The following is a 13,985-nucleotide window of genomic DNA, read 5'->3' as shown; positions in this document are numbered from 1 at the left end:
ATGTACAAGTAAGTACATGTGAGGACGAACCGGACGATATACGCCGTAGGTATCAGTTGGAGATACTTTATATACCTGATAGTTCAGAACGCACCCTCCCCTTCTTGCCTCGGGAACTAGCAGTTTTAGCCCAGCCGAAGACCACTTCTTCCATCCCACCACTTCTTCCATCCCACCACTTCTTCCATCCCACCACTCTTCACACGCAACACAAAAATCGGCATCCACCATCGGGCTATCTGTCAATGTCCTTAGTGCGCCATATCGGTTCGGTGTCAGACTCGTACCCACCTTGCAACTAAATCTTCCCATTTCCGTCCTCGTTGAATCCTTCCATGCCTCCAGTCTTGCCTGGTTCAGTACTAGCTTTCTTGTGCTAGTCGCCGAGGCGAGTTGCATATCATCCGTAGTCTGCCTCTTTCCTTTTATATTGAGCCTGGCTTCCTCTTTTCCTTCTCCTCTTCCTTCTGTTGCAAGCACACGGGCAGAAAGGCATATAAGACAAAAGGACTTACAGCCATTGCCAAGTTCCTACACTTCCCCCAACTCATATACCTTCATTCACATCTCACATACACATATCCATTAACCTCAGACCTACTGCTGCTTCTGCTTCTGCTCCTGCTTCCGACCTTCAATCTGCTTTTAGCATCAACTCTCAACAATCTCATTAAAGCATCATGTCTCCATCTGCTATCTCCGAGCTTACGCAGAAGTGTCAGGACATTGCCATCACTCCTGCCAAAACCCTCCATCTCAAGGGCCACGGCGATGGGGAAGCCACTTCCAATGGACTCGAGAAATCGGAATTTCTTCTAGGCCGTCACCTTCACAAAGCCTTTCCCATGGTAACTGGCGGCAAGGGCAACTATTTATACCTCGCCGATGGACGCACTGTCTTTGATGCTTCATCTGGTGCCGCTGTCTCGTGTCTTGGGTATGGCAACGAGCGAGTGATCGCAGCCATCACAGATCAGATCAACACTGGTGTATCATATCTCTGCTCTAGCTTTTGGGGGAATTCCGTGGTGGAAGAGCTGTGCAAAGAACTTATCAACGGAACTGGGGGGCAAATGAGCCGGGTGTACTTGACAGGCTCGGGTATGTCTCCACGGAAGGACATTTCCCAGACACTCCGCTAATCTTTCCAGGGTCCGAAGCAATGGAAGCCGCTGTAAAGCTTGCTCGGCAATACTTCTACGAGAGTGACAAGCAAACCCCGCGAGTGAACTTCATCGCCCGCGAAACCTCTTACCACGGCAACACCATTGGTGCCCTGGGAGTTTCTGGGCATGTTGCTCGTAGAGCACCATATGAACCCTTCCTTATGGACAATATTCATCGCGTGTCAGCTTGCAACGCGTATCGACAGCGCAAGAACGGCGAGTCCGATGAATCCTTCGTTGCTCGGAAAGCTGCAGAGCTGGAGGCCAAGTTCCAAGAGCTAGGTCCAGAGACAGTTATTGGTTTCGTCTGTGAACCTGTAGTTGGTGCTGCTTTAGGTTGTGTTCCGTCTGTCCCAGGATATCTGAAAGCCATGAGAGAAGTCTGCCATAAGCATGGTGCGCTCTTCATTCTCGACGAAGTGATGTGCGGTATGGGACGGTGCGGCACTTTGCACGCCTGGCAACACGAAGAGGTGGTTCCGGACCTGCAAACACTTGGGAAAGGTCTTGGAGGTGGCTATCAACCAATCGCTGCTGTCTTAATTTCGCCGAAGGTTGTCGATGCATTCATGAATGGAAGTGGTCAATTTGTTCATGGACAGACATATCAAGCAATGCCTGTCCAAGCAGCCGCAGCGCTTGAGGTCCAGAGAATCCAGCGGGAAGAGAACCTGATGCAGAATGCCAAAACCCAAGGAGAATATTTAGAGAAGTGCCTCAAATCACTTTTGGGGGATCATCCGAACGTAGGTGATATTCGTGGTAGAGGGCTCTTTTGGGGACTGGAGTTTGTGAAGGATAAGGAGACCAAGGAGCCTTTTGATCCGAAGCTCGGTGTTGCTGAGAAGGTGCATGATACAGCTATCTCCGCTCCGTTCAACATGACAATGTACCCAGGTACTGGCACGGTGGATGGGTTTGCCGGGGACCATATTATCCTCGCTCCAACATACATCGTCACCAAGGAGGACATCGAGCGCATTGCGAAAGTAACTCTGGAAGTCGTCAGCAAAGTCTTCGAGTCACCCGGAGTTGACTCTTGATTACATTTCGCGAGGCGTAGCTTCGGACCAGCTCGTTCTTCACACGACTGCTTTGGAAACTCCGGTATTATTATTTGCGCCGCTTTAGCTCAATAAATATACCTAGGTAGTCTTTGCTTTGCTTTACTTCTCGCTCGTTAATATTCTTGACTTCTTTTCCCTTTTTGAATGTCGAATGGGACTTCCTGTCTGATACTGCCAAGATCTAAACACCCCGTGGTTATATTGATAGAAAAGCCTCATCCTACAAATTGGAAATCCGATAGATTAGAAGTTGAAAATACAAGAACTTGTAGAAATATTCTTGTAGAAATAACATTATCTGATACCAGCCAGCATTTATATTTACGTTATGTCCAACCGACATTCAGCCTGATCTCTCAACTGAAACCAGTTCCATCCATCTTCGTACATTAAATTAAGACACCTACTGGGTGATCACCATGGAAAAGGCAAAGGGGTCAAACTGCTTTACAAGAAACATGGAGCTCAAAGTGAAGACTACGACACTCTTTCCATATAAGGCTGTGTGCGCATCTTGCCTCAATGACACATCTTTGGCTCAGATCGCACTTCGTCTGTATAAGTAACAAAATACAAATCCGCAAAGTCTCATAGTAATCTGAAACATTAGTTATGGAGTAGATTTATCTAAAATAATTAACGAATTGATGGGCACAAGCTAGAATAGCATCAATTCAAAGTGTCACACGCCTGGGCAGCCAAGGAGGTTTTGATATGCCAGCCGCACGATGCCACGTCTGAAATGCGTGATTTGAAAATATATTGCGGATCAGCCACTTTTTACAAATTTCAATAATGAAAAATGAATGTTCCTGACAGTCGTAGATAGAAAGTAATCGACAAAAGACAGAAGATAAGTAGCACTTTCTCATTCCTAAATTCTTGATTCTAGGTAGGCAACCTGGAAATGCCATAAAACGCCGTTACTAATTACAATGTACGCAAAAGCAAATCCATTTTCTTTTGACTGAATCAGGCCTTGTTGCGAAGGTGTGGTGGGACGAATTTGCCAGCTGTTCCGCTGGGCTTGAGGCTATTACCAGCCGCAGGAGCCGGAGCAGGGGATTCATCACGTTCGTCGTCTCTTCTTGATCTGCCACGATCCATGGGAGGTGGTACCCGGGATGGTGCAGCAGGCTCACCACCGCTGGTCCCCTTTGCTGCTTCCCTCTCTCGCCATGATGGTTTGCCTCCGGAAAGAGCGAGACGAGGTGGTCCTCTCTCTGCAGGGCGATCGTTTGAATCGGTTCGCTCCATAATAGCAGGAGCAGGGCGACCCATTGGTGAGGCTCGGGCGGCGGGTGATTCGGTTCGGGTCGGTCCTGGCACCTCCTTCCCTTCGATACGCAGGCGCTCCTTTTCTCTCCATCCCAACTTCGCACCAGCAAGAGGTAAAGGTGGACGAACAGCACCAGATCCAGAGCCAGACTCTCCACGGTCGAGGGCCACACCACGGGAAGGTCCGGCAATCTTTGCCTCTTGTCTGCGTGCAGCAGCCTCTGTCGCTCTGCGCTCTTGCAGCTCCGCAATGGCTAACGCCTCCGATCTCTCCTTCTCCCGGGTTGCCTTCAATTCTGCAAACTCTTTTCTCTTCTGCTCATCCCTAGCGGCCTTCTCCTCTGCTTCTCTGGCAGCGCGCTCTTCCTCTTCCCTCAAGATCCTGTCTTGCTCCTCAAGCTCCCGCTTCTCACGAGCCTTGCGCGCTCTGAACTCCTTTCTGCGGGCATCCATCTGGTCCTGTAAGTCCTTCTCTGCCTTGCGGCGGCTTCGCTCGAACTCATCGCGTCTTCTCTCAACAATAGTCTCGCGGAATGACTCATAGTAAGGTACAACTCTCGCTAGCCTCTTGCTGAGTGCAACATTATGTTCGTGCTTCGCTTCGGCATCTTCCAAAGTCTGAGCCTTGGTCTTCTCATAGGCCTCCAAATCACGCTCACGCTGTGCGGCATAATCTGCTGGCAGCTTCTTGGCTTCTTCCTTTCTTTGTGCACGCTCAATGTGATCGATACGCTTGGCAGTAATTCTGAGCTTCTCGTTCATGTCGTTCTTCTCCCGCTCCAACTGAGCAAGCTTCATGGCACGAATCCGGTTGCTGTCGATATTATCCAAGTCGTCCATGTCGATGTCGATAGCTTTAGGACCGATCTTGAGATCAGCAATCTGCTTCTTGAGTTCCTCCTTACGAACACGATCTAGCTCGGCCTTCATGCGCTTCTCCTCGCGGTCCTTCTGCTCCTGAGCGAGTCGCTTGTCTTCGGCTTCCTGGATTTGTGCTGCTCGGATCCGCTTTCGAGTAGCATCCTCTTTCTCCTTACGTGCTTGAATTTCGGATGCCTCTTCCTTCCGCTTGGTTATGACTTCTTTGCGTGCCAAAATATCGTGATGTTCCTGTTCAGCACCTGCTCTAGCTTTTGCATATGCTGCATCCCTAGCTTTGATTCGGGCCTCGTTGTACGAGGGGTCGATGTACTGGCAGGTAACGAAGAGAGACTTGGCTAACCGGGTCAATTGTGTGCGTACAATTTCCGACGGTGTGTTTTGTAGTCGCTGAACAGAAGAAGTCTCACTCTCAGCAGAGCCAGCACTTGTGCCAGCATTTACAGCCTTAGTAGACGAGAAGACATCAGTGTCGAAGCTGAGAACACCTGTAGCGTGATCCATGCGAATAGCAAGATCACCCTTCTTGTTTCCATTCATGATGAACTTCTCAATAGTGTCCCGACTGACTTGGAATGGCTCGGGGAATCTGGCAAGGTTCTCAACAAATGCAAGGTCGACGGTTTCATATACTTGCGACAGTTGTTGAAAGAGCCTAGTCAGGATGACTTGCTGGAGAGGAAGAACATATTTCGCCATCTCCTCATCAGCGCCAATCTTGGTTAAGATTGGAGAGATCTTTTGGCAGATGGAAAGCGGGTGGAAATCGACTTCGAGAATGTTGTAAAGCTCACGGATCTCAGGACGAGCGCGCTTCAACAAACCTTTGCTCATGGCATCTCGGAAAAGCACAGCACGAGTGGGGGCCTGAGCCATACCGAGGAGGTGGGTGAGACGAGAGTTCTTGTTCTTCTTAGCCTCATCAATGTCAACTAGAGCACCACGAGATCTTGAAGTGCTGATGACTGGAATAGCAAGAGCTGACAGCAGGACGAAGGAGGCGGCCTTTGAAAGGTCTGCTTCGGAAGTAGCTGGGTTGTCTGCCTTCTTGCTCTGACCAGATGCAACCATGGAGGCAGACTGGCGGAGGAGGTTGTAATACCTGGACCACGCAGCGGCATGGAATAGATAGTTCTCACCAACCAAAAAGATTCTGGTCAGCTTCTCATAGTAGTTTGCCATCATGACGTTCTTTGGTGGGCGCTTGCTAAGATTGAGCAATGTATGGATATCCTCAACACTCCTGAAAGCCTCTTGCCACAACTCAAGCTCAACTGCAACGTTCAATTGTTGAAAACGGGTCTCGAGATGGCGCTGAAGGGTATCTGGGTCATTGAGGTTGATGGCATGCATCTGAGCAGAGTACTTTGCAGCGGTCTGTACATGGTTTCGGAGAAGTTCGCAAAGTCTGCGGAATTCGGTCTTTCGTGTGTACTTCTGGCAGAACTCGAATGCTTGCATAGCGGTGCTCTGGTACATGATCTCCAACCGGGCATTGTTTCGGAGGATGTCGAGAACGGTACGGTATGTCTCCCAGAGGAACTTGAGCCATGGCGTTACGATTGCGCGATCTGTGCGATCTCGGGACTGCTCGCCGGACACAGTGGAGAGGAGGATGGATTCTGGGGTTTCGCTGGCCTCGAGATCGTCAACGCCGGCAGTGTCTGCAGTGGTTTCGAGAGACGACTGAACTTCGTCGGCCTTTGCTTGTGCGGTCTTGACTTTCTCCTCTGCTAGCTCGATGAATTTCTTGAGAACCAACTGTAAAGAGCGCGTTAGTATGGAACTAGATATTGAATTGCAAATGATGAGACTTACTTCAATCGTGCCAACATTAGTGTTCTGACTGATATTCTTGTATTGATAAAGCGCGTCTTTGGCTAGCTTTCCCTTCTTCTGCTCGACGGACTGTTCAACCAAGAGGACCATAACAGGCTCCAACGAGGTGATGGGAACATTTCTGCTTCTCTTGGAAGTGATATGCTCGTGAAGGAGAACGAGGGCCGCTGGTGACTGGCCAACGCCCATGAGTTCGTGAGCCCTCTTGAGAACATTCTCGGGCTTTGCGTGGGGCGGAGGAGGCATGCTGGGCAGACGCCTCTGCGATGAACTTTTGCTGACGTTCGTTTCTCAGTGCGCTTGGGGGATTTGATGAGAAACCGTGGTCGTGGTAGGGTATGGGAAGGCGCGCGTGTTGTAAGATGATGCCTGCGCTTCAAAAAATCGTGGGACTTTGTGTCTGAAAACTCGCTTATTATTGGAATCTGAATTGTAGATTGCCTTCTTGCCACATGACTTGGAACCAACTCCGTTGGGGATAGCCCAAGGTCTTACGATTTAGGCGTCCGATTCAATACGACTATTTACCCATTGGAATTATTCCCGTCGAGTTATATAGATATCATACCTACCTATGTATATGCTCATTTGCAAAAGTCACATGAACATGAACAGTAGAGCAGTAGGTAAAGTGCACGTTCCTCTATAAAAGGTTCAATCGGGTTTGGCGCGCTCTTAAATTACGCTACTCCTAGTAAGCCATTTGGATCCCACCGCCACTCGCTGCAACGGAACTCTCAAGGTCAAACCCATCATTTCATCTCAACCACCTCTCACTTTCTTCAGCACCACTCAGAATCCAAGTCGCGGGGCTACGAACTCCAATCACCTTCCAAGGGTCAATCCTCAGGTACGCCTCACCTCTCGCGTGCACGGCGACTCGGTAGCTGAGCTGATCTGAAATTGCTGTTCGCAGATAGCACTGATTGATAGGAGTCGTGACCGCAACTCTTCACCATGCCTTCCGGATACTCATCGCGCGATGTCGGCGACCCATCGCAGATCAAGAAGAACAAGCAGTCGATGGCCGACCTCAAGCTGCGCCGTCTCACGGAATTGAACAATCGCCTACGAGAGGATTTGGAACGCGAAAGAATTCCCGTCTCCCAAGCCGCAAAGAGGTATTTGGAGCCGAGCCTCAACGTCCCCAGTTGCCAGTCTACTAACTCGGCCACATAGCATCATCTCCTATACGAACAGCACAAAGGACTTCATGGTACCGTCGGTTTGGGGTTCTGTTGAGAAGAAGGATGATCCGTATGCTCCTCAACCGAGCGGGGGCTGCTGTGTGGTCATGTAGAAAGGCAGACGGAGAGGTGGCTTCACAGACCACGATGGGCGTTCATTGGAGTTAGGGAATCACTGCGAATAATACCTTTCACAGCGTAGCATTTCAGCGGGGTGGTGGTCACTTCTTACGGCTGCCAGGGTTTTGCATGTAACACTTTTGTTTGTAGTAGTTACTTTCACTTCGATGTGTATAGGGTTACGATTAGTCTGAGGAGAGAGGCCGCTTTCCATACAAATGATGAGGTGTTCTACATATATTTCGACAGTTCCCAGAGCTCTTTCTTGACGCGTGCACAGCTCCTTATTATTTTGCGAGTCAGACCTGTGATTCGATAGTGCCTTTGGGCAAATTGGATTTCCAGCCGAGCGGGAACGGGTGACAAACCAGACCAGGCCTCCCTGAGCTATAGCGAACGTACCTAGATATCAACAACCTAACGACCCAAACTACTTTGAGCTCATCTTGATTTACAAATGATTGCATAACCTCACAAACCCAGAGCTACTTCATTGCATCAGACGTCAACAACCATCCCAAAACCTAGGGACGATCAAGATCTACGCAACAATGGAGCAACCGGCACTTCCCCGAGTCACTATTCAATTCTGTACTCAATGTAAATGGATGCTTCGAGCTGCATATGTAAGCTCCCTTTCTCTTTGTTTACCGTCCTATCATCATCAATATGTCGCCACGTATTGTTCCACCTGGCGCAAGCTCCCGCACGCGCATTATTGTCTTTCTCCGCAGTCTCAATCTCAGTCTCAGACTTCACGTGATAGCATCCCCCTTTCTTACTTATGCTCTTTCTATTTGCTTTCAAACTTCGTTTCTTAGCTTAGTAGTCTCAACCTAATGAGAAGGGCAAAGTGTTAATCTAGTGTTGTAGTTTGCTCAAGAGCTGCTTTCTACCTTCTCTACCTCTCTTGGCGAAGTGGCGCTGCAGCCATCAACTGGAGGCACATTCGTGGTACATCTCTATCATGCGGATCCAAGTAGCAGCGGGGATGAGCCTGTTACCATGCAGAAGCATCTTCTATGGGACAGGAAGGCGGAAGGTGGATTTCCTGGTATGTTGATTTTCTGGAAGAAACTCGTCTTCTTCTTCTCTCGTCTCTCTACCTATAACTATCACCATTCCCAAGAAACCCTTGACTAGATTCAAGGTGCACCTTACTTGCACAATATCTTTCTGGTGCCTTTATCCCGAAGCGTAGACAAACACAAGTGTCATTTCGCAGCTCCCAATTTCGCGAGCCAACTAACAATCTTCCCTCTTGCACAGAAACGAAAGAACTCAAACGCCGAGTAAGAGATATCATAGAGCCATCTCGAGACCTCGGACACGTAGATGGCCACAAGAGTAAGTCTGTGATTTCACCTACTCCATCCCATTCCTGCAACATGAACTCCCATCCTCTCCTATCCTCTTTGTATTCCTCATATTCCCCTTACTGGTACAACACACCACGGCCTATCCCACCCCACTCCTCTCATCCATTCCATCTAATACTGCACCCGCTATCATCCCCTCCTTCCCTCTTCTCTGCCCATCTCCAAAATCCAAACCCTAATCTCCCAGAATCAGAACGCGAATCCAATCCCGAAGCCCCGACCCAAATCCCGGCACTCCCAGCAGCAATCAACAAGCTACAAGCCGAGGAAACCGGAGAGAGGAAGTTCACGCCCATGGATGTAGATGTAGATGTAGATGCAGGTGTAGCATCGCAGAGGGATTTAGAGAAGGTCTTTGGTGAGGAAGAAGAGGCTGTTGGGGGGAATGGGAAGATTAGGATTGGCGGGGATGGGGGAGAAGGGTTTTGTAGGCCGGGGGATGAGGATTGTGGGTAGGGCCCTTGGGCCGAGGGTATAGGTATGAGAAAGATGAGTGTTGAGCATGGGATTATATTGCCGTAGATCTGTCGGGAGCTTCAGGGGGAATCTCCGTATTAGGAAACTGGAGAGGGGATCTTAAGGGGTGCAACTGGTAAGGAGGCGTCACAGGCAGAAGATGTAAAGAGCAATGAGTAACGACAATGAAAGACACGGCAACAAATCTAAGACGTGACTTTGAAAAACATTTGTAGTTTAGGAAATTAGTTTCATTCGCCGCAACAGTTTCACATGTCAGCAATTGTGGCAGAAGAACGGCTACGGAAAAAAGAGGGCCACCATCACATCCACCATCCATCCATAGACCAAAGCACGCTTTGCACCACCTTTATGCCCAGTCACCCGTGGAACTCCACCATCCACGAAAAAAACCATGCAGGTCAGGTCAGAGCTAAGCCAGTCAAGAGAGCTACACAGACAAAGTAATCATTTCCATCTCGCCAAAGAAGTAGACCCGTCTCGCAAACAATCGTAATCTCTTATACACACAAAAAGCGACCCTCTCTATAAGCTCAGAACAAATCAAGAACCCGTTTTCATTTCTGTAGCCGCGTCTTTCTGTCTTGTGGTATCCGTTCGCTTCGCAAGTAAGAAGTTCGTGTGCTGCTCGTGTCTCCCAATTATGGTCGTCGCTCGTAATCAAAGGCGAAAAGAAAGTTGTGTACAATTGGTACGTCGTATAGAGAGGTGCTGCCCCTGGCGCAACGCACACGCGCAAATAGGTATTTTATGTTTTTGATATGGGGGAGGAGTCGAGTTGTGGTTCGAGTTCGGGAGATAGAAGGGAGGCTTGTGTCGTAAACAAGAAGATCGAGAAGCGCGCGAGCGAGACTTTGGCGTAGGAATCGAGGGAAAATCGCGAAGTTATGCTTATCTGCGTCCGAACCTGCTATACACAAGGAAGTTCGTAATTGTTCTCATATTTATACTACTTTTTCTGCTTCCTCGGAGGAGTGACGGGCCTGCTGGCACCTAGACCACCGTAAACGTACTTTTGTTTTTTCTCCGCTGGTTTCAGAATCTGCGAATTGGAGGTCAATGGCTGTCATATCCTTTGAATGGTTGAGCAACTAACCTGGAACGAACATAACAAGCTCTCATCTACGCTCATCATTGCGCCTGCATTGTCAAACTCTCCGCAGTAGTTGGGTGCGCTAAAGAGGGTGACTAATTGTCTCTTGGAAAAGAATTCATATCCGTCTTCGACTACTTGATGGGCTCGGCAGATCAAATCCATATCATGCTTCTGTAAGAAACGGGAGACGACATCGGGGCCGAAGGTAAAAGATACACCTCGGTCGTTTTCACTCCAACCGGTGATGTCTTTATCTGGATCAGACCAGAGGAGATCGCACAACAGACCGCAGTCAGGAATCTAGTTTTATCAGTAAGAGCTCTAGCCGTCTCTCGAGGCGCTGAAACTTGGCAAGTAAAGGAATCCTGGGAACTTACATCGGTGGGTCGCATGACACGGCGGATCTGCTCCATGGAATTCAGATCTGGGCTAAGACCGCCGTGCATTGTGAATATCTTCTCGTCAATGATTGCCGCAATGGGAAGGCAGTTGAAGCAGTCCGTGAAGGTCTTCCAAAGCTTGATATTGTACCGTCTCTTACACTCATCGTAGAAGCCGTAGATGCGGTTGATGGACGCGCATTCATGGTTACCGCGCAAGATGAAAAAGTTTTCGGGGTATTTGATCTTGTAGGCAAGGAGCAGGCAGATTGTCTCAAGAGATTGCTTGCCTCTATCCACGTAGTCTCCTAGGAAGAGGTAGTTTGCCTCCGGAGGGAAGCCTCCATACTCGAACAAACGGAGAAGATCATAATATTGGCCATGGATATCACCACAGATCTAAAGTCACGCAGCAGTCAGCAAACCATCCAATATCGCGCTCTTAGGGGTTAGTAAGACACATTTGCATACCTTGATTGGTGCCTCCAGTTCGAGGAGGATTGGTTGGGAGATGAAGATTTCTCGCGCCTTTGTGCATAGATAACGGATTTCTGCTTCTAAGAGCTGCACTTGCTTGCCGGGTCGGCTGCCTCGTACCTCCAACAGTCTGTCGATGATGGAATCGAGATCTACATCGTTTTGGTCCGCCATGTCTTCTGGCCTCTGAGTGGGGGAGGGAACGCGGCGAGGTTATGTTTTCCGCAGTGAGGGATTTGTCGCTGTTCGATAGCTGTCTAGATCAATTTCGCTGTGAGGAGGACTATGATTCACCCTTTGGTCTAGAGACGCGTGCAAATTTAGCAAGATGTGGCAAGTACAGGAGACCCGTACCGCGTGGATTCACCCAGCAGGCTTGGCAGGCAATGGCACACGTACAATGAAGTGGAATCGGCCTCAGTGAGCTCTCTGCAGAAAGCTGCGTCTTCGAAATGTTTGCAGGACTTGTCCTGTCGGCCTGTTCGCAATGGAGTTGCAAGGGAAACCTCGGAAGGCTTAGGGGCACCTCTGTTATCAGCAAAGAAGGTGCCGAGTGTGTATCGTCAGGCTGTTGTTATTCACAGCTCTACGCCGCTATCACTGATTCGCGCAGTATGAGTAGCCCAGGGCAGTTTGTGGTGGTGATGCTTTGGAGACTCGCAGGTGTTTGTCAGTGTCGATGTGTGCAAATCCAAATCGCGTTTTTGCTTTAAAATAAACGAGGTACCCGGCTGGAACCTTTTTTGCTGCGGTAGTAGAATTTACAGTGTTCTGTGAATGTTGCGATGCTGCGGATTCAGAGAGATGAATTCAGCAGTGTGGTTTGTTTGTTCTTTTGCTGAGATGTCGTTGGGTTGACGTTGCAAAAAGTTCAAGGGGGTTTTTGGGTTTTAGATTTCTTGTGTACGGGCCAGACAGACTGGGGGGGGGGGGTCGGAGGCTTAACGCTCGACGCTTGTTGGAATGCGATCCTATTTAAGGTGGAAAGAACAAGAATGTGCCGGAGCAGCAGGGTCAGTGGTAATAATCAACACAAAAGGGGAGTTTAGATCCAAGCCGTTGCTGGTTGAATTCTCGTTGTCGTCGTCGTTGTCAAGTTTGCAGATGGAAGTTGGGAGTTGATGGAAAGAGGTCGATCCACAGACTTGTGTTGCCTCGAATCTCGACTCGAACTCCCCTCCCCTCCCCTCCCCTCCCCTCCCCTTGCCCAGCCCAGCACCAGCTTACACATTACATACACACCACCACGCCAATTCTGATCCAGCAGCGACGCTTTGCAGCGCTTATTTGCCTGCCAAGCATGTTTTTCCTCTCGCTGCCTCAACAATATTACCCTGCCATTTACTATTGGCTCCGCCTCACGACAATCCTCTGCTTGGTGCAAATACGTCTCTATGAGTGACGCTTCTGACCCACAGTACTCCGCAGAAACGCGAATCTTTGCTCGTATTTTCCAACGCCATCGAGCCTGTACGGCTGGTTCTAAGGAACCTAAACTGCTTCCTGTTGAGAGTGGAAGTGCGGCGAACTGGCCGCAAGAAGGTTCTGCGCGTTTGCGACTTCCACCACGCGTTTACGGCGAATTCGGCAATAAAATTTCTGAACTCGAAGAATAGGTCTAGGTCTTTTGAATTGAGTCTATTTTTAAACCCCGACTTTGATATTGTGTTACGCTACTTCATCTTTTCAATTGTTCGAGACATGGCATGCAATAATTAGATGGGATTATCATGCTACAATTAGTTTCCCATCCTATCCTACGTAGAGGGGTCGCGGGGTAAGTGGGGAACTCAACATCCTTTTCATTTGACATGATATCAGTCAGACTCTAGGATTATTAATAGAATCCTATACATTCTACCTGTAATATAGTTCTAATATCTACACATGATCGTCAGAGACAGATGAAATTCAAACGGGATAAACGAATCTTAATATCCCCCGGTGAGAACTTTCAAGGTGACTTTTCATATGCAATTATAGCATTATCGCAAATTCCATAGCCCTGCCCATTAACATCTATCAACTACCTTATCTTTACTATCTCCAATAAAAAACACAAAGCCAACTCCTGTGATTGCTTTGAAACCTCCCTTTCCCCACTTGAAAACACCTACCTTGCAAACACCTACAGTTTCCCACTCATCTTACACCCTTACAAAACGGGCTGTATGTTCCATCATTAAACGTATCAAGGGCAATCGGTAGTCATGCTCTGTATATTCTCCAGTGAGAGAAATAAACGGAAAGGGAGATATAAGTAACGTTTGTACACGGGATGAAGGGGGCGGTTGAATCTTCGAGGGAGGCGATAAGGGCATCTTCATCGTCAGACTGTGTATTATCGAGCAAGGATGCGAGAGGTTGTGTTAAAGATAGAGAATCGGGCCAGCCTGACAAGGACGGGGAAGATAATAGGAGTTGTTAAGAAGGTTTTAACTATTATAGCATTAGGGGGAGGTAATACCCCAGATAAGTATCTCCACTCAGACCAAGGTTGGGCTCAATCTGGGAATTGGGAACTCGGAAACCTTATTAAGTCACAGAAGATCTAGCTTCGCAGAGATACAAGCACAGCAGGGTAGTCTTCAAGTTCGAACGCTCAAAACCATTTCATTATGCCACCCATTCGTCCGTCAC

At 48.7% G+C, this 13,985-nt stretch overlaps 4 protein-coding genes across 4 annotated transcripts; 2 read left to right on the top strand and 2 right to left on the bottom strand.

Annotated features, from left to right (window-relative positions):
- Positions 1-680: 680 nt before the first annotated feature.
- On the top strand, positions 681-2,209 carry LHYA1_G007168 (putative aminotransferase; the record flags this gene model as incomplete). The annotated part of the gene is made up of 2 exons (XM_031152099.1): positions 681-1,101; positions 1,152-2,209. 2 exons carry the CDS (start codon positions 681-683, stop codon positions 2,207-2,209), a joined length of 1,479 nt encoding a protein of 492 aa, XP_031003019.1.
- A 996-nt stretch (positions 2,210-3,205) lies between these two features.
- TIF32 (Eukaryotic translation initiation factor 3 subunit A) lies at positions 3,206-6,475 on the bottom strand (the record flags this gene model as incomplete). The annotated part of the gene is made up of 2 exons (XM_031152098.1): positions 3,206-6,151; positions 6,209-6,475. The coding sequence occupies 2 exons, from the start codon at positions 6,473-6,475 to the stop codon at positions 3,206-3,208; spliced, it is 3,213 nt and encodes a 1,070-aa protein (XP_031002999.1).
- A 711-nt stretch (positions 6,476-7,186) lies between these two features.
- gng-1 (Guanine nucleotide-binding protein subunit gamma) lies at positions 7,187-9,371 on the top strand (the record flags this gene model as incomplete). Its single annotated transcript, XM_031152097.1, has 5 exons — positions 7,187-7,350; positions 7,409-7,486; positions 8,039-8,162; positions 8,410-8,590; positions 8,806-9,371. The coding sequence occupies 5 exons, from the start codon at positions 7,187-7,189 to the stop codon at positions 9,369-9,371; spliced, it is 1,113 nt and encodes a 370-aa protein (XP_031002998.1).
- A 970-nt stretch (positions 9,372-10,341) lies between these two features.
- bimG (Serine/threonine-protein phosphatase PP1) lies at positions 10,342-11,519 on the bottom strand (the record flags this gene model as incomplete). The annotated part of the gene is made up of 4 exons (XM_031152096.1): positions 10,342-10,434; positions 10,489-10,788; positions 10,866-11,267; positions 11,340-11,519. The coding sequence occupies 4 exons, from the start codon at positions 11,517-11,519 to the stop codon at positions 10,342-10,344; spliced, it is 975 nt and encodes a 324-aa protein (XP_031003001.1).
- Between the last annotated feature and the right edge of the window lie 2,466 nt (positions 11,520-13,985).

Source organism: Lachnellula hyalina (genome assembly GCF_007821495.1).
Source record: "Lachnellula hyalina strain CBS 185.66 chromosome Unknown contig00140, whole genome shotgun sequence".
Taxonomy (NCBI): Eukaryota; Fungi; Ascomycota; class Leotiomycetes; order Helotiales; family Lachnaceae; genus Lachnellula; species Lachnellula hyalina.
This window is presented reverse-complemented; position numbering and strand designations above follow the sequence as displayed.